Source organism: Stegastes partitus, unplaced genomic scaffold (assembly GCF_000690725.1).
Source record: "Stegastes partitus isolate 25-593 unplaced genomic scaffold, Stegastes_partitus-1.0.2 Scaffold1231, whole genome shotgun sequence".
Lineage (NCBI taxonomy): Eukaryota > Metazoa > Chordata > Actinopteri > Pomacentridae > Stegastes > Stegastes partitus.
The window spans coordinates 60,241-84,440 of record NW_007578962.1 but is presented as its reverse complement, the minus strand read 5'-3'; the positions used below and the strand labels follow the sequence as shown (position 1 = coordinate 84,440).

General features: G+C 41.2%; 2 protein-coding genes across 3 annotated transcripts; both read left to right on the top strand.

The window, feature by feature from the left end:
• The first annotated feature begins 1,088 nt into the window (after window positions 1–1,088).
• LOC103369040 (copine-3) lies at window positions 1,089–11,006 on the top strand. Its single transcript, XM_008297632.1, has 16 exons — window positions 1,089–1,192; window positions 3,368–3,564; window positions 3,729–3,908; window positions 4,062–4,136; window positions 5,053–5,124; window positions 5,767–5,847; window positions 5,963–6,052; window positions 7,317–7,415; window positions 7,538–7,624; window positions 8,281–8,340; window positions 8,458–8,591; window positions 9,425–9,479; window positions 9,615–9,666; window positions 10,214–10,347; window positions 10,524–10,760; window positions 10,871–11,006. Exons 2-16 carry the CDS (start codon window positions 3,403–3,405, stop codon window positions 10,979–10,981), a joined length of 1,629 nt encoding a protein of 542 aa, XP_008295854.1. The 5' UTR covers window positions 1,089–1,192; window positions 3,368–3,402; the 3' UTR covers window positions 10,982–11,006.
• A 994-nt stretch (window positions 11,007–12,000) lies between these two features.
• On the top strand, window positions 12,001–23,792 carry LOC103369038 (copine-3-like). Of its 2 annotated transcripts, XM_008297624.1 has the most exons (16): window positions 12,001–12,215; window positions 12,380–12,559; window positions 12,713–12,787; window positions 13,704–13,775; window positions 14,418–14,498; window positions 14,614–14,703; window positions 15,968–16,066; window positions 16,189–16,275; window positions 16,932–16,991; window positions 17,109–17,242; window positions 18,076–18,130; window positions 18,266–18,317; window positions 18,865–18,998; window positions 19,175–19,411; window positions 19,522–19,636; window positions 21,561–21,649. In XM_008297624.1, the coding sequence occupies exons 1-15, from the start codon at window positions 12,054–12,056 to the stop codon at window positions 19,630–19,632; spliced, it is 1,629 nt and encodes a 542-aa protein (XP_008295846.1). In that variant the 5' UTR covers window positions 12,001–12,053; the 3' UTR covers window positions 19,633–19,636; window positions 21,561–21,649. The 2 variants fall into 2 exon arrangements, with proteins under 2 accessions (XP_008295846.1, XP_008295845.1); XM_008297623.1 differs by lacking the exon at window positions 19,522–19,636 and having other exon boundaries at window positions 21,561–23,792.
• Window positions 23,793–24,200: the final 408 nt, after the last annotated feature.

The window sequence follows — 24,200 nt, the reverse complement described above, 5'->3', positions numbered from 1 at the left end:
CTGCACAAGAAAGCAAAGTTTATGCATTACAAGATCATCTTGAGCATACTGACAGACTCTGGGGGAATGTGTGTAGCACTTATAAGACGTGTCATTGCAGTTACAGTTGTTGTAACCTGAAAGGCCAATAACTTGTACATGCTGCACCCTAGAGGGAGAAAAGAAAAAGATTTTTAGCTAAATGCAGCTTTAATTCACTTGTTTGAGTTGATCTACCGTTGTATACCTTTCCATTAAAGAAAAGGCGAAATTCACAACAGTCACTCAAATAACCAGAAACTGAAAAAAGTAATAACAAATAAAAAAATTGCTAAATTGCAATTTAGTGAAATAAGACATTGCTTTTGAATTGTGGTTGAAATTATTATAATTTTTTTTTTTTTTTTTAAAGTCCGGACAAATTAGAGCACTTTGACGAGCAGTGGGCCAGAATACCTGTCAACAGGTGCAGAAATCTGACCGAGAGTTACAGAAAACACTTGATGGCAGTGATTGGCTCAAAGGGTTGTTCAACTAAATATTAGTTTACGGCTCCCATCTTGCTTATTTGCTTGTTGTTGTTGTTGTTTTTGTTTGTTTGTTTTTGAAAAAATACTTCTGTTGAACAACAATTCAAAAGCAATGTAATGATTTTCTTTTTTCTCTTTTTTATTTATTATTACTTTTGTCAATTTCAGCTTATTTCAGTGACAGCTGTTTTTTCTTTATTTAATTGGAGGGTATGAATACATCTGAGGACGACTGTACATTCACCACTGAGAGACACAGCTGTCACCACAAACATGTTGCTTCCTGTGTGACATCAGAGTCCAATAAGTTAATGAAAACGACATATTTGCACTTTTTTGGGTGTATATATAAATTATAGGATGCTTGATTTCACATGCAGCACGTCAGATGTTGGTTTTAAGTCCAGTTGACGGCTTTACTCGTTGAATAAAAGGTCTTTTTAGAGACTGCATGAATACCTAGGGCTCTCCAGATGTTTAATATTGAACAGATGTGTGTTTGTACCCATTTTACATGTGCTTACTTGTGCAGCTTCGTTGTATTTAAAGTTACTGAGTGCGTGGCTCTTGTTTGCAGTCGGCCCCATGACGCGGTGACACCGGGCGCCGCCCACCGCCCAGTGCTTAGCTAGCGGAGCTGTCAGCGCCGTTAAAACACAACCAGCAGACAGCTAACAGACAAGGTAGGAAATAAACGAACATTGCTTTTGTCATTATGTCGTTTTTATTGATGTAATGAAGGGAGACTCGGAGCTTTTATCAGCTAAAAGTCGGCAGCGAAATTGTTTAATCGTTTCTTCGTATCATGTGACTGTTAGCTAATAAACTGTCAAGTTAACGGAGTTGAAAACGGTCTCTCATTTTCTAAAACACTTTAATTTACTGACGCTAATGTGCGAGTTTAATGATGTCAGTTGCGTTTCTTTTGCGTTACTGGAGCTAGTGGCGGTATTCACGGCGCTTTAACGCTACGTTTGGTTCAACTAGACAAACCGTTAAAAAAATAAAATAAAATAAAACTAAATAATACACAACTTCTTATTATTAATTGCCTCAGTTATTACCAATTAACTGTTGCAGAAACTAATTTAACGCGTTTTCAGTTGTTTTTTTTTTTCTGAGCTGTTATTCGGTGTGACGTGTTTCCGGTTCAGGCCAGTTGTGTACCTGTGTGGGACCATCCCGTCCACCAGTCCAGACCTGCCCCCTCTTCATAGCGCCGCAGCCTGGTTTTATCAAGCTGTATCCCAGCTCAGAGGCTCATTAGATCAGCTCGTTTACAAAAAAAAAAAAACACCCCCACCTGATTAAAACACACCAAATATTATATGTAAACAATAACACATGTATAACTAGATCTGTAAAAGTAGTTTTTGCTGTGTTTCCTCTTCATGTACTGTTAATCCACACATTTTGATTTCTCATGCTGTGTTATTGGATTATTAGGTCTCCTCTGCCTGGAAATGGCGGTAAGACATTGTGTTAGAGTGTTATTATTTATTTATCGTTCCTACTTTGACAGAGTTTCAAACTAGTGCAAGCTTTAATGCCATCCCAAATGGTTGTGATCAATTCTAACATGACCTAAAGCATTCAAATGCATCACAAACAGCAGATGCAGTATTTCTCCACACAGTTACTAATCAGTTCAAGTTATGGTTAAAACCCAAGAGCTTTTGCTATTACGGTTCATCACTGAGAGAGAGATGTGCATTGTGGCTTTTCACAAGACAGCAAAAGGCTGTTAAATTGTTTTCAAGTGCCAGAAGCTAATCAAGAAGTACAAGGAGCTCCACACTGTGAAAGATCTCAAGCCATGTGGTAGGAAGCCAGAAGGGATCCCTGTGCTGGTAGTGATAGTAGTCCAAGAAGCCATGAAGAGTCCAGTAGTCACCATCAAGACCATCCTGATGTATCTGAAAAATTCTGATTATCAGCATCGGTGGCAGACAAGAGGAGGTAAAGAGGAGTCTACTGCTCCCAGGCAGGCACAGAGAAGCTCGCCTAGGCTTTACAAAAGCTCATCGAGACAAAGAAGAAAGATTTGGGTCATTGGTTTCGCATTCCACACTCTGTTGGCAGGAATGTAAAGCTTTGAGGGTCAGCTGTTGGGCCAGAAAACTTTATCTAAGTAGGCAGCATCATGGGAAAAGAGGACATTAAGATTTCGGAGGAAAATATTTGTCAGTCTGCAGAAAATCGTCTAATCTTCCAGCGAGACGTGATCTGAAACATGCAGCTGAAGTGGTCGAGAGATGGACTATGGAAAACATTGTCACCATTTTGGAGCGGCACAGCCAGAGTCCGGACCAGAAATCCCATCGAGAATCTGTGGAGGGAACTAAAGACCAGACTGATGGTCAGGAATTCCTCCAACTCAAAGACTTGGAAATCGTCCCAGAATCCCAGCGGAGAAGTGCAGAAAGCTTGTTAGCAATTACAAGGACTGTTTGTTCTCATCCACTGATTGCTGAGAAAAACGTAATCATTTCTGACATGGCATTTTAGCTCAAATAGGAAAATATAGAAACAGAAAAACTTTAAGCATTAACGTCTCTAACACGATGTCGTCCTGTCTTTTGTCAGTTGTTTATGACAGTTTTAGCAAAAATAACCCAATTAGTCAACTAAAAATACATCGTGAATCAAAATTTGGGATGAATTTTGGGTTTTACTGCATCTAGATGTGTCAGTGTCTACGATGACTCATCTGGACTCAAACAGTAATAACACCTGCTGAGTAAATATTATGTGTGGATCATGTGTTTCCCAAGAATGCAAATGGCTGCAAATGTCAGCACACATCATGTTTATTAAGCGTTGTCCATTTTCTGTTCACCTCTGTTTGTGTTTGTCAGTTGTTGCGTGGTGAGTGTTTGTCCTCCAGGCTGCGATGGCGGCGGCGGTGGGACCTCCGGGGCCCAGGGCCACAGACTGCGTGACCAAGGTGGCGCTGACCATCTCGTGTGACAATCTGCTCGACATGGACGCGTTCTCAAAGTCCGACCCTATGTGTGTGCTTCTCATGAACACCTCAGGGCCCCACTGGTGTGAGGTAAGGAGGAGAAAACGTTCTGCTGGGATTGTGCTCATCTGTGATCATTTTTAATATTCATTTAAAGTAATTTTTTAGTATTTTGGGACAGTTCTGAAACAAGATACTTGAGGCACGATGATAATTGTATATCTTATTGTATTATCTATTGTTATTTGTGTCAGATTGGTCGAACAGAGAAAATCCAGAACTGCCTTAATCCCAAGTTTTCCAAGACTCTGCTCCTTGACTACTACTTTGAGATGGTGCAGAAGCTGAGGTTTGAAGTTTACGATATCGACAGTGAAAACTGCAGTCTGCAAGACGCCGACTTCCTGGGAGAACTGGAGTGTACCTTGGGACAGGTTCGCCCACATTACTTACCACCACCAATGCCTGTTGATCATGATTGTTTGTCTTTGTCAGAGTTAAAAATCACATACTGTAAAAACAGTATGCATCAGTGGAAGTGGTTTTGGTGCTGACTAGTGACAGCTAAGATGTGTCTTTCTCTTCAGATTGTGTCCTCAAGGAAAATAACAAGACCACTTGTTAAGAAGGACAAGAGGCCAGCAGGGAAGGGCTCCATTACTGTAAGTTTCTTTCATTCAGGGAGGTGTTTGATGCAAAAAGAGCATTTAATTTATTTGAATTGATCATTCAAGATTCAAGGTTAATTTTATTGTTCCAGCTGTGGGAAATGTGTCTTGGATCCATGCTGCAGTCAACACAAGCAGTCACAAACAGGGAATACACAGTTAATAGATAGAATAAATAAATGCAAGCATACATCAGGTGAAAGCAGAATAAAATATAATATCATAGTCTTATTTCATGAGTCCAAAACATGGCATTTTAAAAAACAGTTTGAGCTATTTGTCTTTATTAATTAGCCTAACTGATGCCGGAACACATTGATTTTTAAATGTGTTCAATCGGCAGCGTGGGACTCTGAGCCTTCTTCCAGAAGGTAACCACTCATCCTCTGAGTGCAGAGCGTGTGATGGATCCTCAGGATCTTGTTGTCCAGGCGCTGAGCAGCCTGTTGATAGATGTTTTGCAGGGAGGGGTGCTCCTGCTCACCTATAATTTTCCACGCAGTGTGGACTAGACGCAGCAGCTTGTTTTTCAGCTGAGCAGAGAGGCTGTGATGCTGTATCTGACCACACTCTGCAGCAGTGCATGGAAGAAGATTATCATGATCTTCTTGTCCACCCCATGGATTCTTAAGCGACGCAGGAAATACAGTCGTTGCTGCAGTCTGCTGCACAAGTAGTCGACATGTGCTCCAGGTTAATGTGTTATCGATAGAGACCCCTAGATACGTGTCAGTGTTAACCTGAGCAGTAGTTGGATCATGGATGACCACTGTCCTGTGGTCCCCAATCCCCCCTGGGGGTCAAACACAATCACTTTTGTTTTGCTTGCGTTGCATTTATTTATATATATGTTTTGGTGTATTTGCACATGTTGAATGTTTTAAAGACAATGTTGTTTCATGTTTTCTAGATCTGTGCAGAAGAAAGAACAGACAACAGGGTGGTGGTGTTTGAAGCTGCAGCCAGAAAACTAGACAAGAAGGTATTGATGGCTGCATTATGTACATGTATTAGGACATTATATCATAGATGATCTGACAGGAGTAAATAATCAGTCAGAATTCTCCCTTACAACTGGAGGTTAGATTTTATTAGACTAGTTTCACCACAAACAACTATGTCAGGGCTGCGGCAACTATCGTGGTTAGCTTGGGTGTTTCCCACAAGTTTCTAATGGTGGTGGTGATTATTTATAGTGCAGCAACACGATGAGAATGTCACAACTAAGGCTCAGCAATGTGCCGCTGTATCAAAGTGAATGAACGATTTTTAAGAACAGCTATCACATGACAGGAGTTCCCGCTTAAGGAAAGAGACACAGAAGTTGTCTGGGTGTAACTCCAGCTGGATAAGTGAATTAGACAGTGTAAACACAGTTGCTGTGGAGGATATAATTACAATTCAGTACAGCCCATTCATAGTATCCGTGACGTATTCATCTAGTCTTGCAGTGGTGCCATCAAAGAATGAAATCTGATGCTGATTTATGAAATGATTGCTTCTGCCCTGTAGCAAGAATGCTGTTTTAGAATTTACGTTCTGCAGACACTAAGATATCACTCTTGTTATCAAGTGGCAGTAGGTAATTTATTTGAATCAGTTGCATGTTTTTATTTATTTCTAGGATTTCTTTGGGAAGTCCGACCCTTTCCTGGAGTTCTACAGACAGACAGAAACTGGATGGCAGCTGGCTCACAGGACGGAGGTGCAGATTCACTCACTATGTGCCCTGTTCTCTGCTTCAGAGGCTTTTGGACACTGTGTTTAAAGTTTTACAGATGCTGCTCCCATCAAGGTTTTTCATCTGTTTTGTTGTGCAGGTGATAAAAAGCAACCTAAACCCAGTATGGAAACCCTTCCGGATCCCGCTGCAGTCGCTCTGTGGGGGGGACGTGGAGAAATCTATAAAGGTAGATGTACAAAGCAGCCTGTAATATTTAGAAAAGTCATATTCAGGTGTTATCATAATTGGGATAATTTAAAAAAAACAAAAAACAGACCAAATGTATTTGCTTGTGTCATACATACTAGCTACAGTAGAAATCACAATTATCTCATCCCAAAATTTGCCATTATGATCTTGGAAGCTTTTATTTTTTGTCTTGTAAAATCCTGAAAAGACTGAATGGAGGCCACACTGGGACCCCTGTTGTGTTGATATTCCTGCTACCAACAATGAAATGTTTTAGCATTAGTTCATATATGCTGTTTTTGTTTTTTTGTTTGTTTCCATCCTCTAACTCTGTTAAAGCAAACTTATCAGGAAGAGATGCTTGCCAGTCAACAGTTCAAGTGAGTTAACTGGCGACACAGTGAGTGCTCTTCACTTGAAGGATGCAGTGTCTGTGACAGGACAGGCCAAAGTCCTCGATGCATCTACATCTATCTTAAAGGAATACACAAAAGAGCGTGACCCTTTGGTGAACTTACCTGTTAAATGGAGCGCGTTAATCACTAACTACTGTATTTCATTAAACGAAACTAACAACACTGGAAAGAACGGGTCAACCTGAGATATGCAGCTAATCTTTATGAGTGAAATGGCATCGTTTTGAACTTCCCTGTTGAATAGGATCTGAAGCTTATACGTGTGGCTGATCACTCTAAACCTGGTCATTTTAAGTATTTATTGTTCAGATCAGCTGGCTATATGATAAAAAAAAAAAAACTTCCTCCTGTAGTTCTGCATGTTAATGATTCACAAAGACCTGATAAATATTACATTCTATAATTGGTAAGTGAACCAATGGGTCATTTTCTCAAAAGGTAGACGTTTTCCGTTAAGATGGATCACTCTTTTTAGTTCCCCATGAGCTTCCTTAGCTGTTACTCTGACTGTAGCATCACACAGTTTGTCTGAGCTCTACTGGTTGTTCCATACTGTATCTAGAGATGTCTGTCTTCTCCCTGTTGTCTCAGACTCTGAGCAGGTACTATATACTGCGGGAAACTGCCATTCTGTTTGACCGTTTAGACGGCTTGTGTGTGTTTCTGGTAGCTTTTTTTTAAGCGTGCGGACGTTGCGTTTGAAGCTTCACACCCATAGCATGCCTTTGTCTCATCTACTTTAATTTCCACACACTGATGATAACTAGGGTGCCAAATGTTTGCAGTTCCAAATCAAAGAGATTGACTGACTTGGTCTTGCTTCTTTTAACTGTCTGCCTTCCTCAGGTGGACTGCTACGACTACAACAACAGCGGATCTCACGACTTTATCGGATCCTTTCAATCCACACTTAGCCAAATCCAGCAGGGATCACAAACATATGCGGTGAGCTCAGTGTGTGTGTGTGTGTGTGTGTGTCTCTGTTTGTAAGTCAGAGCATTTTCTCAAAGCAGAAATGTGAGATGCTGTATCCTGACACCCGTACGGTGTGTTTCTCATCTTTTAAGGCTGAGTTTGACTGCATCAATAGCAAGAAGAAACAGAAGAAGAAAGGATACAAGAACTCCGGTGTCATCATCATCAAGCAATGCAAGGTACTCGAGAAATTATTGGATGTCTTAAACTGTGTGCGTGTGTGCGTGTGTGCGTGTGTGCGTGTGTGTGTGTGTGAGTGTGTGTGTGTGTGGGGGGGTTCAAACTATACCAAGAATACTGCGTACATGCGTGTACAATATTTTAGAACTTACTACATGTGTACACTTCAATAGACCAACACTACAGTGCAGTATCTCAGTCTGTGTATATTTACCGTAATATCTGGACTATAAGCCGTTACTTTTTCCACACGCTTTGAAAACGACAGCTTAAACAATGATGCGGTTAATTTATGGATTCATACGATTTTTACAAATTTGTCTCGAGACACTGAAGAAGTCGACTTTACCGGTTTTAGTGCAGGAGGAAGATGAAGATAGCGATCAATGACTTTTACAGGCAGTGTTTGGAAAAAAAGCATTTGTGTTTGTTACCGGTACGTATTTAATTAAAAGTTTAAAAAAAATCTTTCCGTGTAAATATCTTGTGTTGCAACGTGGACACCTGCAGCTTATAGACAAGTGCAGCCTGTATATGTACAAAACTTGGTTTCTTTTTAAAGTTAGTGCTTCTATGCAGGTGCACCCCATAGTCTGGAATTTACGGTAATTGTTTGAATAGTTTAAATAGTTACCTGTCAACATTTGTTTTGCAGATTGTGAAGGAGTATACGTTTCTGGATTACATCATGGGTGGCTGTCAGATCAACTTCACTGTGAGTGCCGCATATTCTTTGGAATCTTACCAAAAATGTATGCTTACTTTTTGTGTTTGTTCTTTTTTCTTAAATTCCTGGCTATATTGAAAATCTAATGTCTCCCGCCGGGGTCAGATTGCTATTGATTTCACAGGTTCCAACGGAAATCCCACTTTACCTCAGTCCCTCCACTACATCAACCCCCAAGGCTATAATGAATACCTGGCAGCTATCTGGGCAGTCGGTAACGTCATCCAGGACTATGACAGGTAAACACACTGGTTTGCATAAAGGATTAGGCTGGTACAGAATGAAAATTCAACACAAACCACTTGAGCATAGGGGCGTGTTTTCCCTCCTTCAGAACATTAGTCAGACAGACCGATTTAAAAGCAAATAGAATCTGAAGTTAAAGTCAACCAACAGTCACTTATGTCAGTCCTTTAGCATTCAGTGCATGTTGCCAGCCTACCTACGATAATCTGACTGTGATGTAACCTGCTGGTCTTCTGTTTGAACAGCCACCCCAGTCACTTTAATGAAAACAGTTTTACAAGCCTCAAAACATGTAAACATGCATCCTGTGCCACCTGCTAATCTACAAATATGGAAACAAATCATCACCTCTTCTGAACAAAATGCAAAACAGCCAAATTTTAAGATGTTCTGGACGTCCATTTTATATCAGAACAGTGTTGGGACAGTAATGGGAATACAGCAGTAGTAATCTGACCAACACGCTCTCCTGTTATTTCCAAAGTTCATTCTAAGTGCATGAATGATTCAGTGAATTCCCAGCAAAACACTTAATGCAACTTGTGAACTAACAGGAATTAAGCCAGAGTACCACTTTACCCTCCTGAAATTCAGTACTTTTGGATATTAAACAACACATTGTGAAAATGCCGGTGTTCCACGCCACATGTGTCTAAATGAAGCCATTCAGGATATTAATGTAGAAGTCACAGTTGTCCAAACAACCAAAGCCACCACTGTCAACCAGCACTGTTTCTTATCCCTTTTCTAAAGAAGGCTGTAATCCTTTGTGTATGCACACTTACTTGGATAATAACATCTATTGTATATCACTTTGTCTGCATAGTGACAAGATGTTTCCAGCTCTTGGTTTTGGAGCCCAGATTCCTCCAACGTGGCAGGTGATTGTTTCAGTTATGATATTTATGTGTGTTTTCCTCTAGTACATGAAAAAGCTTGTGTTAGATGAGTACAACTCAGGTCACTGCAATTATGTTTGTTTGGGATTTCCGGTTAATAGTTGTTTGTGTTTGCAGGTTTCCCACGAGTTTCCCATCAACTTCAACCCAGCGAATCCATTTTGTGAAGGTAATAACAAACTGAAGCTAATGTGAATTCGATGCCTTTCGTTTAACGAACATTACATTCAGGCTAAATTTAGAGTTGAGTCAGAGTGAAATATGTCAGATCAGAATGTTCTAACCTACAGAACAGCTGCTGTGGTATACTCAGGCAGTTGACGGGCTTTTGCATTGCAAACTAAGACACAAGATCTGTTTGTTATCCTGCAGAAGATCTGGCATTGGATATTCAAAGCATACATACAGGTTCTTCAATAGCCAGGAGAAAAACGATGCGTTTGATGAATTGATGTCAGTCAGGAGAAAAATGACTGACAATTGTGTTTAACATTAAAAAGATCAGTTGTGTCGACCATGACGTGTGATTCAACTCCTCACGAGGAATCTGAACTTCTCTTCTGTTCGTACTCGTCTCTTAAGTTAATCATCTTGTTGTGGCACGCTGTCCATTTCAAGTTGCGTAATCAACATGGAAATAAGTATAAAATAACTAACACGTGAATGTGACTCATTTGACATTAACTTTTGTATATACCCCTTTTTTTTTTTTGTAGGAATAGAGGGTGTGGTCACCGCCTACCAGCAGTGTCTGCCTCGGGTGAAGCTTTACGGCCCCACAAACTTTTCCCCCATCATCAACCACGTGGCCCAGTTCGGCAGACAGGCCCTGCAGCAGCAAACGGCCTCAGTGAGTCGCTGGAAGCATGAAATCAAAATAGTGTAGTTGTAGCTTTTGAAGTCCAAGTTTTTGTCCCCTTAGTTCTGATTCAGAAGGAGCCACTAAATAACCATGAAAGTAAACCGCTTCCACTGATCAATTCTGGGTTTTTTTTGTTTCGTCCCCATTGTGTTGATGTTTCACAGCAATACTTTGTCCTTCTGATCATCACTGACGGGGTGATCACAGACATGGATGAGACACGCAGCGCCATCGTCAGAGCCTCTCAGCTGCCCATGTCTATCATCATTGTCGGGGTAGGAGGGGCGGACTTCAGCGCCATGGAGTTCCTGGATGGAGACGATGGAATTCTGCGCTCGGCTACAGGCGAGCCGGCCATGCGGGACATTGTCCAGTTTGTGCCATTCAGGCAGTTCCAAAATGTAAGCTGCTGCAACTTCTAAAGCAAACTCTTTGTAGACATACTGAAGCTGAGCTGCTTTATTATCCTGAAATGCTGCATACATTTGAATGTTTGCACATCTTATTTCAGGCAGGCACTCCAGCCCTTGCACAAAGCGTACTGGCAGAGTTGCCTGACCAAGTGGCCTCCTTCTTCAATTTATTTGACCTGAAGCCCCCCAGCGAACCCAGCCCTTCCTAGAAATGTAGGAGCACCCCGACCGACCTGCTGACCCCATTCCCCTCCCTCTCACCCTGCATTTAATCCTCAGTTGCATGAACTTGGATAGAAACCAAATTGTTCTTTTTCACTGGCTTTTTTTGTTTTCATATCTTGTCTTTATGGGTTACAGTACGTGGGGGCATTCTGTCCTCATGTACTGTGTGGTGTACCAGTGTGCCTGTCAGGGTGCAAAACAGTAACACAAGACCACATCGTACTGTAGAAGCTTTGCTCTTGTACCACAGTTTCTAACTTTGGACTAAATGATCAGAGATTTTTGAGCCCTCTGATTAAATCAGAATGCACATTAATACCATTTATATGTCGAGATTAGACCTTTGGCTAGCTTAGTGTTGTAGGATAGTTCACGTTTGTGTCGCTACAGTACTTTGTGTGTTGTCTGCTACTTTAACTGCTCTGTATATGAGATGGAAGTTTATTATGGGAGCAGCGGTCTTTATGATGCAGCAATTAATCCCATCTGGAGGATTATTCAATACATTAATGGTCTCAACTTTTGTTCTCATTTTAAATATGGTGTAAAAGTGAAGTGGTGAACATATTTCCCTACACAAAAAAAATCTTCCAACATCTAACCACCATCTTGCTGTAGATTTTAGTAAATCANCTGAGAAAAACGTAATCATTTCTGACATGGCATTTTAGCTCAAATAGGAAAATATAGAAACAGAAAAACTTTAAGCATTAACGTCTCTAACACGATGTCTTCCTGTCTTTTTTCAGTTGTTTATGACATTTTTAGCAAAAATAACCCAATTGGTCAACTAGAAATACATCGTGAATCAAAATTTGGGATGAATTTTGGGTTTTACTGCATCTAGATGTGTCAGTGTCTACGATGACTCATCTGGACTCAAACAGTAATAACACCTGCTGAGTAAATATTATGTGTGGATCATGTGTTTCCCAAGAATGCAAATGGCTGCAAATGTCAGCACACATCATGTTTATTAAGCGTTGTCCATTTTCTGTTCACCTCTGTTTGTGTTTGTCAGTTGTTGCGTGGTGAGTGTTTGTCCTCCAGGCTGCGATGGCGGCGGCGGTGGGACCTCCGGGGCCCAGGGCCACAGACTGCGTGACCAAGGTGGCACTGACCATCTCGTGTGACAATCTGCTCGACATGGACGCGTTCTCAAAGTCCGACCCTATGTGTGTGCTTCTCATGAACACCTCAGGGCCCCACTGGTGTGAGGTAAGGAGGAGAAAACGTTCTGCTGGGATTGTGCTCATCTGTGATCATTTTTAATATTCATTTAAAGTAATTTTTTAGTATTTTGGGACAGTTCTGAAACAAGATACTTGAGGCACGATGATAATTGTATATCTTATTGTATTATCTATTGTTATTTGTGTCAGATTGGTCGAACAGAGAAAATCCAGAACTGCCTTAATCCCAAGTTTTCCAAGACTCTGCTCCTTGACTACTACTTTGAGATGGTGCAGAAGCTGAGGTTTGAAGTTTACGATATCGACAGTGAAAACTGCAGTCTGCAAGACGCCGACTTCCTGGGAGAACTGGAGTGTACCTTGGGACAGGTTCGCCCACATTACTTACCACCACCAATGCCTGTTGATCATGATTGTTTGTCTTTGTCAGAGTTAAAAATCACATACTGTAAAAACAGTATGCATCAGTGGAAGTGGTTTTGGTGCTGACTAGTGACAGCTAAGATGTGTCTTTCTCTTCAGATTGTGTCCTCAAGGAAAATAACAAGACCACTTGTTAAGAAGGACAAGAGGCCAGCAGGGAAGGGCTCCATTACTGTAAGTTTGTTTCATTCAGGGAGCTGTTTGATGCAAAAAGAGCATTTAATTTATTTGAATTGATCATTCAAGATTCAAGGTTAATTTTATTGTTCCAGCTGTGGGAAATGTGTCTTGGATCCATGCTGCAGTCAACACAAGCAGTCACAAACAGGGAATACACAGTTAATAGATAGAATAAATAAATGCAAGCATACATCAGGTGAAAGCAGAATAAAATATAATATCATAGTCTTATTTCGTGAGTCCAAAACATGGCATTTTAAAAAACAGTTTGAGCTATTTGTCTTTATTAATTAGCCTAACTGATGCCGGAACACATTGATTTTTAAATGTGTTCAATCGGCAGCGTGGGACTCTGAGGCTTCTTCCAGAAGGTAACCACTCATCCTCTGAGTGCAGAGCGTGTGATGGATCCTCAGGATCTTGTTGTCCAGGCGCTGAGCAGCCTGTTGATAGATGTTTTGCAGGGAGGGGTGCTCCTGCTCACCTATAATTTTCCACGCAGTGTGGACTAGACGCAGCAGCTTGTTTTTCAGCTGAGCAGAGAGGCTGTGATGCTGTATCTGACCACACTCTGCAGCAGTGCATGGAAGAAGATTATCATGATCTTCTTGTCCACCCCATGGATTCTTAAGCGACGCAGGAAATACAGTCGTTGCTGCAGTCTGCTGCACAAGTAGTCGACATGTGCTCCAGGTTAATGTGTTATCGATAGAGACCCCTAGATACGTGTCAGTGTTAACCTGAGCAGTAGTTGGATCATGGATGACCACTGTCCTGTGGTCCCCAATCCCCCCTGGGGGTCAAACACAATCACTTTTGTTTTGCTTGCGTTGCATTTATTTATATATATGTTTTGGTGTATTTGCACATGTTGAATGTTTTAAAGACAATGTTGTTTCATGTTTTCTAGATCTGTGCAGAAGAAAGAACAGACAACAGGGTGGTGGTGTTTGAAGCTGCAGCCAGAAAACTAGACAAGAAGGTATTGATGGCTGCATTATGTACATGTATTAGGACATTATATCATAGATGATCTGACAGGAGTAAATAATCAGTCAGAATTCTCCCTTACAACTGGAGGTTAGATTTTATTAGACTAGTTTCACCACAAACAACTATGTCAGGGCTGCGGCAACTATCGTGGTTAGCTTGGGTGTTTCCCACAAGTTTCTAATGGTGGTGGTGATTATTTATAGTGCAGCAACACGATGAGAATGTCACAACTAAGGCTCAGCAATGTGCCGCTGTATCAAAGTGAATGAACGATTTTTAAGAACAGCTATCACATGACAGGAGTTCCCGCTTAAGGAAAGAGACACAGAAGTTGTCTGGGTGTAACTCCAGCTGGATAAGTGAATTAGACAGTGTAAACACAGTTGCTGTGGAGGATATAATTACAATTCAGTACAGCCCATTCATAGTATCCGTGACGTATTCATCTAGTCTTGCAGTGGTGCCATCAAAGAATGAAATCTGATGCTGATTTATGAAATGATTGCTTCTGCCCTGTAGCAAGAATGCTGTTTTAGAATTTACGTTCTGCAGACACTAAGATATCACTCTTGTTATCAAGTGGCAGTAGGTAATTTATTTGAATCAGTTGCATGTTTTTATTTATTTCTAGGATTTCTTTGGGAAGTCCGACCCTTTCCTGGAGTTCTACAGACAGACAGAAACTGGATGGCAGCTGGCTCACAGGACGGAGGTGCAGATTCACTCACTATGTGCCCTGTTCTCTGCTTCAGAGGCTTTTGGACACTGTGTTTAAAGTTTTACAGATGCTGCTCCCATCAAGGTTTTTCATCTGTTTTGTTGTGCAGGTGATAAAAAGCAACCTAAACCCAGTATGGAAACCCTTCCGGATCCCGCTGCAGTCGCTCTGTGGGGGGGACGTGGAGAAATCTATAAAGGTAGATGTACAAAGCAGCCTGTAATATTTAGAAAAGTCATATTCAGGTGTTATCATAATTGGGATAATTTAAAAAAAACAAAAAACAGACCAAATGTATTTGCTTGTGTCATACATACTAGCTACAGTAGAAATCACAATTATCTCATCCCAAAATTTGCCATTATGATCTTGGAAGCTTTTATTTTTTGTCTTGTAAAATCCTGAAAAGACTGAATGGAGGCCACACTGGGACCCCTGTTGTGTTGATATTCCTGCTACCAACAATGAAATGTTTTAGCATTAGTTCATATATGCTGTTTTTGTTTTTTTGTTTGTTTCCATCCTCTAACTCTGTTAAAGCAAACTTATCAGGAAGAGATGCTTGCCAGTCAACAGTTCAAGTGAGTTAACTGGCGACACAGTGAGTGCTCTTCACTTGAAGGATGCAGTGTCTGTGACAGGACAGGCCAAAGTCCTCGATGCATCTACATCTATCTTAAAGGAATACACAAAAGAGCGTGACCCTTTGGTGAACTTACCTGTTAAATGGAGCGCGTTAATCACTAACTACTGTATTTCATTAAACGAAACTAACAACACTGGAAAGAACGGGTCAACCTGAGATATGCAGCTAATCTTTATGAGTGAAATGGCATCGTTTTGAACTTCCCTGTTGAATAGGATCTGAAGCTTATACGTGTGGCTGATCACTCTAAACCTGGTCATTTTAAGTATTTATTGTTCAGATCAGCTGGCTATATGATAAAAAAAAAAAAACTTCCTCCTGTAGTTCTGCATGTTAATGATTCACAAAGACCTGATAAATATTACATTCTATAATTGGTAAGTGAACCAATGGGTCATTTTCTCAAAAGGTAGACGTTTTCCGTTAAGATGGATCACTCTTTTTAGTTCCCCATGAGCTTCCTTAGCTGTTACTCTGACTGTAGCATCACACAGTTTGTCTGAGCTCTACTGGTTGTTCCATACTGTATCTAGAGATGTCTGTCTTCTCCCTGTTGTCTCAGACTCTGAGCAGGTACTATATACTGCGGGAAACTGCCATTCTGTTTGACCGTTTAGACGGCTTGTGTGTGTTTCTGGTAGCTTTTTTTTAAGCGTGCGGACGTTGCGTTTGAAGCTTCACACCCATAGCATGCCTTTGTCTCATCTACTTTAATTTCCACACACTGATGATAACTAGGGTGCCAAATGTTTGCAGTTCCAAATCAAAGAGATTGACTGACTTGGTCTTGCTTCTTTTAACTGTCTGCCTTCCTCAGGTGGACTGCTACGACTACAACAACAGCGGATCTCACGACTTTATCGGATCCTTTCAATCCACACTTAGCCAAATCCAGCAGGGATCACAAACATATGCGGTGAGCTCAGTGTGTGTGTGTGTGTGTGTGTGTCTCTGTTTGTAAGTCAGAGCATTTTCTCAAAGCAGAAATGTGAGATGCTGTATCCTGACACCCGTACGGTGTGTTTCTCATCTTTTAAGGCTGAGTTTGACTGCATCAATAGCAAGAAGAAACAGAAGAAGAAAGGATACAAGAACTCCGGTGTCATCATCATCAAGCAATGCAAGGTACTCGAGAAATTATTGGATGTCTTAAACTGTGTGCGTGTGTGCGTGTGTGCGTGTGTGCGTGTGTGTGTGTGTGAGTGTGTGTGTGTGTGGGGGGGTTCAAACTATACCAAGAATACTGCGTACATGCGTGTACAATATTTTAGAACTTACTACATGTGTACACTTCAATAGACCAACACTACAGTGCAGTATCTCAGTCTGTGTATATTTACCGTAATATCTGGACTATAAGCCGTTACTTTTTCCACACGCTTTGAAAACGACAGCTTAAACAATGATGCGGTTAATTTATGGATTCATACGATTTTTACAAATTTGTCTCGAGACACTGAAGAAGTCGACTTTACCGGTTTTAGTGCAGGAGGAAGATGAAGATAGCGATCAATGACTTTTACAGGCAGTGTTTGGAAAAAAAGCATTTGTGTTTGTTACCGGTACGTATTTAATTAAAAGTTTAAAAAAAATCTTTCCGTGTAAATATCTTGTGTTGCAACGTGGACACCTGCAGCTTATAGACAAGTGCAGCCTGTATATGTACAAAACTTGGTTTCTTTTTAAAGTTAGTGCTTCTATGCAGGTGCACCCCATAGTCTGGAATTTACGGTAATTGTTTGAATAGTTTAAATAGTTACCTGTCAACATTTGTTTTGCAGATTGTGAAGGAGTATACGTTTCTGGATTACATCATGGGTGGCTGTCAGATCAACTTCACTGTGAGTGCCGCATATTCTTTGGAATCTTACCAAAAATGTATGCTTACTTTTTGTGTTTGTTCTTTTTTCTTAAATTCCTGGCTATATTGAAAATCTAATGTCTCCCGCCGGGGTCAGATTGCTATTGATTTCACAGGTTCCAACGGAAATCCCACTTTACCTCAGTCCCTCCACTACATCAACCCCCAAGGCTATAATGAATACCTGGCAGCTATCTGGGCAGTCGGTAACGTCATCCAGGACTATGACAGGTAAACACACTGGTTTGCATAAAGGATTAGGCTGGTACAGAATGAAAATTCAACACAAACCACTTGAGCATAGGGGCGTGTTTTCCCTCCTTCAGAACATTAGTCAGACAGACCGATTTAAAAGCAAATAGAATCTGAAGTTAAAGTCAACCAACAGTCACTTATGTCAGTCCTTTAGCATTCAGTGCATGTTGCCAGCCTACCTACGATAATCTGACTGTGATGTAACCTGCTGGTCTTCTGTTTGAACAGCCACCCCAGTCACTTTAATGAAAACAGTTTTACAAGCCTCAAAACATGTAAACATGCATCCTGTGCCACCTGCTAATCTACAAATATGGAAACAAATCATCACCTCTTCTGAACAAAATGCAAAACAGCCAAATTTTAAGATGTTCTGGACGTCCATTTTATATCAGAACAGTGTTGGGACAGTAATGGGAATACAGCAGTAGTAATCTGACCAACACGCTCTCCTGTTATTTCCAAAGTTCATTCTAAGTGCATGAATGATTCAGTGAATTCCCAGCAAAACACTTAATGCAACTTGTGAACTAACAGGAATTAAGCCAGAGTACCACTTTACCCTCCTGAAATTCAGTACTTTTGGATATTAAACAACACATTGTGAAAATGCCGGTGTTCCACGCCACATGTGTCTAAATGAAGCCATTCAGGATATTAATGTAGAAGTCACAGTTGTCCAAACAACCAAAGCCACCACTGTCAACCAGCACTGTTTCTTATCCCTTTTCTAAAGAAGGCTGTAATCCTTTGTGTATGCACACTTACTTGGATAATAACATCTATTGTATATCACTTTGTCTGCATAGTGACAAGATGTTTCCAGCTCTTGGTTTTGGAGCCCAGATTCCTCCAACGTGGCAGGTGATTGTTTCAGTTATGATATTTATGTGTGTTTTCCTCTAGTACATGAAAAAGCTTGTGTTAGATGAGTACAACTCAGGTCACTGCAATTATGTTTGTTTGGGATTTCCGGTTAATAGTTGTTTGTGTTTGCAGGTTTCCCACGAGTTTCCCATCAACTTCAACCCAGCGAATCCATTTTGTGAAGGTAATAACAAACTGAAGCTAATGTGAATTCGATGCCTTTCGTTTAACGAACATTACATTCAGGCTAAATTTAGAGTTGAGTCAGAGTGAAATATGTCAGATCAGAATGTTCTAACCTACAGAACAGCTGCTGTGGTATACTCAGGCAGTTGACGGGCTTTTGCATTGCAAACTAAGACACAAGATCTGTTTGTTATCCTGCAGAAGATCTGGCATTGGATATTCAAAGCATACATACAGGTTCTTCAATAGCCAGGAGAAAAACGATGCGTTTGATGAATTGATGTCAGTCAGGAGAAAAATGACTGACAATTGTGTTTAACATTAAAAAGATCAGTTGTGTCGACCATGACGTGTGATTCAACTCCTCACGAGGAATCTGAACTTCTCTTCTGTTCGTACTCGTCTCTTAAGTTAATCATCTTGTTGTGGCACGCTGTCCATTTCAAGTTGCGTAATCAACATGGAAATAAGTATAAAATAACTAACACGTGAATGTGACTCATTTGACATTAACTTTTGTATATACCCCTTTTTTTTTTTTGTAGGAATAGAGGGTGTGGTCACCGCCTACCAGCAGTGTCTGCCTCGGGTGAAGCTTTACGGCCCCACAAACTTTTCCCCCATCATCAACCACGTGGCCCAGTTCGGCAGACAGGCCCTGCAGCAGCAAACGGCCTCAGTGAGTCGCTGGAAGCATGAAATCAAAATAGTGTAGTTGTAGCTTTTGAAGTCCAAGTTTTTGTCCCCTTAGTTCTGATTCAGAAGGAGCCACTAAATAACCATGAAAGTAAACCGCTTCCACTGATCAATTCTGGGTTTTTTTTGTTTCGTCCCCATTGTGTTGATGTTTCACAGCAATACTTTGTCCTTCTGATCATCACTGACGGGGTGATCACAGACATGGATGAGACACGCAGCGCCATCGTCAGAGCCTCTCAGCTGCCCATGTCTATCATCATTGTCGGGGTAGGAGGGGCGGACTTCAGCGCCATGGAGTTCCTGGATGGAGACGATGGAATTCTGCGCTCGGCTACAGGCGAGCCGGCCATGCGGGACATTGTCCAGTTTGTGCCATTCAGGCAGTTCCAAAATGTAAGCTGCTGCAACTTCTAAAGCAAACTCTTTGTAGACATACTGAAGCTGAGCTGCTTTATTATCCTGAAATGCTGCATACATTTGAATGTTTGCACATCTTATTTCAGGCAGGCACTCCAGCCCTTGCACAAAGCGTACTGGCAGAGTTGCCTGACCAAGTGGCCTCCTTCTTCAATTTATTTGACCTGAAGCCCCCCAGCGAACCCAGCCCTTCCTAGAAATGTAGGAGCACCCCGACCGACCTGCTGACCCCATTCCCCTCCCTCTCACCCTGCATTTAATCCTCAGTTGCATGAACTTGGATAGAAACCAAATTATTCTTTTTCACTGGCTTTTTTTGTTTTCATATCTTGTCTTTATGGGTTACAGTACGTGGGGGCATTCTGTCCTCATGTACTGTGTGGTGTACCAGTGTGCCTGTCAGGGTGCAAAACAGTAACACAAGACCACATCGTACTGTAGAAGCTTTGCTCTTGTACCACAGTTTCTAACTTTGGACTAAATGATCAGAGATTTTTGAGCCCTCTGATTAAATCAGAATGCACATTAATACCATTTATATGTCGAGATTAGACCTTTGGCTAGCTTAGTGTTGTAGGATAGTTCACGTTTGTGTCGCTACAGTACTTTGTGTGTTGTCTGCTACTTTAACTGCTCTGTATATGAGATGGAAGTTTATTATGGGAGCAGCGGTCTTTATGATGCAGCAATTAATCCCATCTGGAGGATTATTCAATACATTAATGGTCTCAACTTTTGTTCTCATTTTAAATATGGTGTAAAAGTGAAGTGGTGAACATATTTCCCTACACAAAAAAAATCTTCCAACATCTAACCACCATCTTGCTGTAGATTTTAGTAAATCATATACAGTCGTGACTCAATAATCCGACCCTTAACAATCCGAAAACCTTGTTGTCCGACAGCTTTTTAGGAAAAACGAACGGAACCCATTAAAAACAGCCTTAACATACCGACAGCCTTGGATTCCGACTCCGACGTGACATTTTATGTCATCAATCAGGATAACGGCGTATTATCTGACTGAACAATCCCACAGATTGGCTACGTTCAGTCTGCAGGACTTGATGCTCAATTTAGATTTTTTTGTGAATTTTCTTGCGAGTTCGTTCACATTTCCGGTTAAATGCAACTTGTATGTGATCTGTTGTGTGAACTTCATGCGACCCAAAAGTGTCCCGCATGCGCAGAAGAAGACACGACGACGTCACACGCAGCGAGCGTGCTCAGTGTTTATGGGAGTGGCGGCGATGGTGGAAACAGAAATGTGTCTGCTATCCTAAACTGGCATCAGCAGCCAAGTACTACCTGTGCGTTCAGGCCACTTCCACCTCGTCGGAGCGCTCCCCCGGGGTGGACGTGTCCCCCGACCGTGCTGAATATTTGGATATTCATCATTAATTGGGCCTGAATATCCAGAGACCACAAAGTTCTATTGGGACCAGCCCTACTAGTTATTATAATAACTATGAACAATAAGTATTACCAAATGAGCCTTCCAGCATCAAGCCCTCCTTGTATCTCGACCTCCGTCCTGACAGTCCGACAGCCTTGCTATCCGACATAAAAGAAGGTTTTACATTTAGTGTCGGATTATCGAGTCACAACTGCACTAATTTGAAAATTTAAACACTTCTGTTAAGACGAAATGAGCAACAGGTGAGTGGTTCCTCTCTACAGTTTGAATACAGCACTCCTTAGCAAGTCTGTGCAACCCCATGCTTTTGTTTAGTTGCTTATTAATTTCCTCGCTTTCTCTTGCTGCAGCTTGTACATTCACAGCGATCAGTCACAACAGTTAAACCTTGGGCTCATTGTTTGGTTCCTCAAGCTGTTCCTGAGCAGTTTTGGAGGTGTGGTGGGGTGTGCTGTTTCCCATGAAGGGGTGTACTTTGCAAAAAAAATGTTTAGGTGGATGGTACATGCCAAAGTAACATCCACATGAATGACAGGACCCAAAGCTTCCCAACAGAGCATCACATAGTATTGAGATGATCGCTGCCTTTCTTGTTACCTGTCAGTGTGTTATGTTGTGGCTGATCGGTGTATATGCGTATATAAAAACATATACACATATATAGCTGTCTGTTTCACTTTTTTGTGTGTCTCTGCCCCTTCTCTGCAGGGTCCTCAAGAGATGCTGGCTCAGAGTGTCTTGGCAGAAGTCCCCGGTCAGGTGACGAGCTTCTTCAACAGCATGGGTTTGAAGCCACCTCACGGCGACGCACCTCCCTCTGATCCCTCAGCATCGGCGCCCCCTCTGTGATGTATTCTACCTTGTGAGACTCAGCCTTCCTCCTCAACGTCCCCAAATATCTAGCCGTTTCTTACCCGCATTGTTGGAGGCGAGTCCGCTTTAACTCTGGAACTGTGTATTCAGCGTCCTTTCCTTTCTAATCTAACCTTCTGGCCATATTAGCCTGTGGCATGCAGTGTGGTAGACACGTGATGCTTTGTTGACACTATATAGAAGTTATAGTGTAAAGCCATAGAACAGTGATATCACCACTGACGTTTCCTAACATTTGTTAACCTATGCTTAACACAGATGTTCACTGTGATACTTACTTCTTACTTTATGCGACTCAAGTGCCAGAATTGTGTAAAATTTAAATGATTTCTTCTGTTATGACCTTTTGAAAGCTTTAAAGCTGGGATGTGTCAAAGGATGTCGATATTTGAACAAAGCAGCCTAAACAACAAGCCCCTCTTTAGTGCTTCATCAGGAGCCTTGCCCCTCAAATTCATTCATTTAACACAAACAACTGGGCTAGTAGACAAAGGGAGAGATGTTCTTTTGATCATAGGTGAAGCAAAACAAACTGGCTTAGTTCAGTTATTTGGCCTTGAGAACCACAGAGCCAGCTGCAGACCTCATCCTTTCCCAGGCAGAGCTGGAGCAAACACCTGTGCTGACCTGCTGCTATAGTTAAGATAAGAGAAACTTTATCGATCCCTTTCCGGGGAAATCCACAAGTCGCTGCACTAATGAGCTCGGCAGAGGATGTGGTCTCGGTCTGTGTCTACGAACAAAGAAACAGAGCCAGTTGATAACGAAACTGACTTCCCACTCGACATTTCCCGCTGGAAACCTGCTCAACAAGCTGCTGCTGCATAAAAACCATCCCCTGCAACAATACGAGGGAGTCGTGTTTTAAAAATGTCTTGTGCATCCAATACTAATAATAATCTGTGTGCGAGCATGAACGCCCCCATCGGTGCTTGGCTGGAGTAGCGCTGTGTGGATCAATCTTCCACTTAGATTACCAGCTGTGTATAAATGCCAAAGTTTATTTTGGCACACACAGGACGGACAGTTAGCAGAGCATGATGAGACAGAAATTTGACGGAAAGCATTTTGGATTGCTCCACCTTTTAATGGAAACTTGACTCAAGGTCTTTGTTTTTTTGTGGAAGAACGGAGGCAGCTAATAACAGTCACCTCATTAGTCTGTCAATGTGTCAGTCAAGCGTCTACATGAAAGGGCTCGAGTACCTAAATAGGTATTCCCATAGTACTGCAGCCATCACTTTGTTTGTTGTCAACGTTTCATATTACATTTGAAATCATGGATATTGACCAAAGCTATAGCTTTCACAATACAATTCAGGTATGCTTCGGTAATGTTTACGGAATGAATCCTGGAACCTTTTGTAAACTTTCCACTGCAAGAACTGTTGTTTTGTAGTTGTTTTGTACTTTAGTTTCATTTATTTTTTTATAAATTCCATATTTGCAATTGATTTGACGTAGGATCTGGTGCTTTTACGTACGTGTTGAACAGGAAGAATCCTTTAGTCACACAGTTTACAGAGCATCCTGAGACGTTTCACTCTGTCTTAAGAGATAAAAGTAGTAAAAACATGTCACCTTGCTGAGTGTTATGAAAATGGTCCGACGTATTTCATGTATGTGTAAATTCATTGTTAAGTTGTTGTTTGCACTGATCACTGTGCCATTGCCTTATGTACCATACATGTCTTCGTCATAGATGTTGATTTTATCAGTATTTTACGTTTATATGATATGCAAAGCAACACACATTTATCTAACCGGCATGATAGCCAGCGTATATTTCACATTTTTTATGTCAAATTATCAGATAATTAGATGTATTTTTATGTTTGTTATTTCATGTCATGATATTCAAGAAAAACTAAAGTGACTGACATTAGCAGAGATTCAGATCAACAGTCAGTTTTCTGCATTGTTGAAATGTGTTTGTGTTTGTAATTAGATGGATATTTTCCTCACACACGTCTTAGGATGTGCATTTAAAAAAATGTAACACACTCCACTACACTGTCACTTTTGATATACGTACGCAGTATAAAGAAATCAATGAAAGATTTGGAATGCTGTCTGTTTTCTGTCCCGTGTTGTTGTTTGTGTCTTTTCTGCATCATTTCTGGTGGAAATGTATTTATGTGTAGAAAAACTAAATTCAGTCAGTTCAAAACTAAATATTATGCAGTGAGGTTTCCAGGTATTCTGTGTTGCTTTACTGTCGACTTTCTAATTTAGCATTGTCTGTGCTGAGTCAGCACACATTTAGGCAGGATTTTCTCTGTTGGTCTTTTTGTTGGCCACAACAGAAAAGCTTTATTATCTCGCGTGTGTTTGGCAGGATTTCTGCTCATGTTCAAAAGTTTCCGCACGGTCAGGACGTCTCACACTTATCTGCCTTTGACATGCTAAAGAAAAGAGGCCCTCCCTACACATTATAGACCTTAGCATCGTGTTATAAACATGCTCTAATGCTGA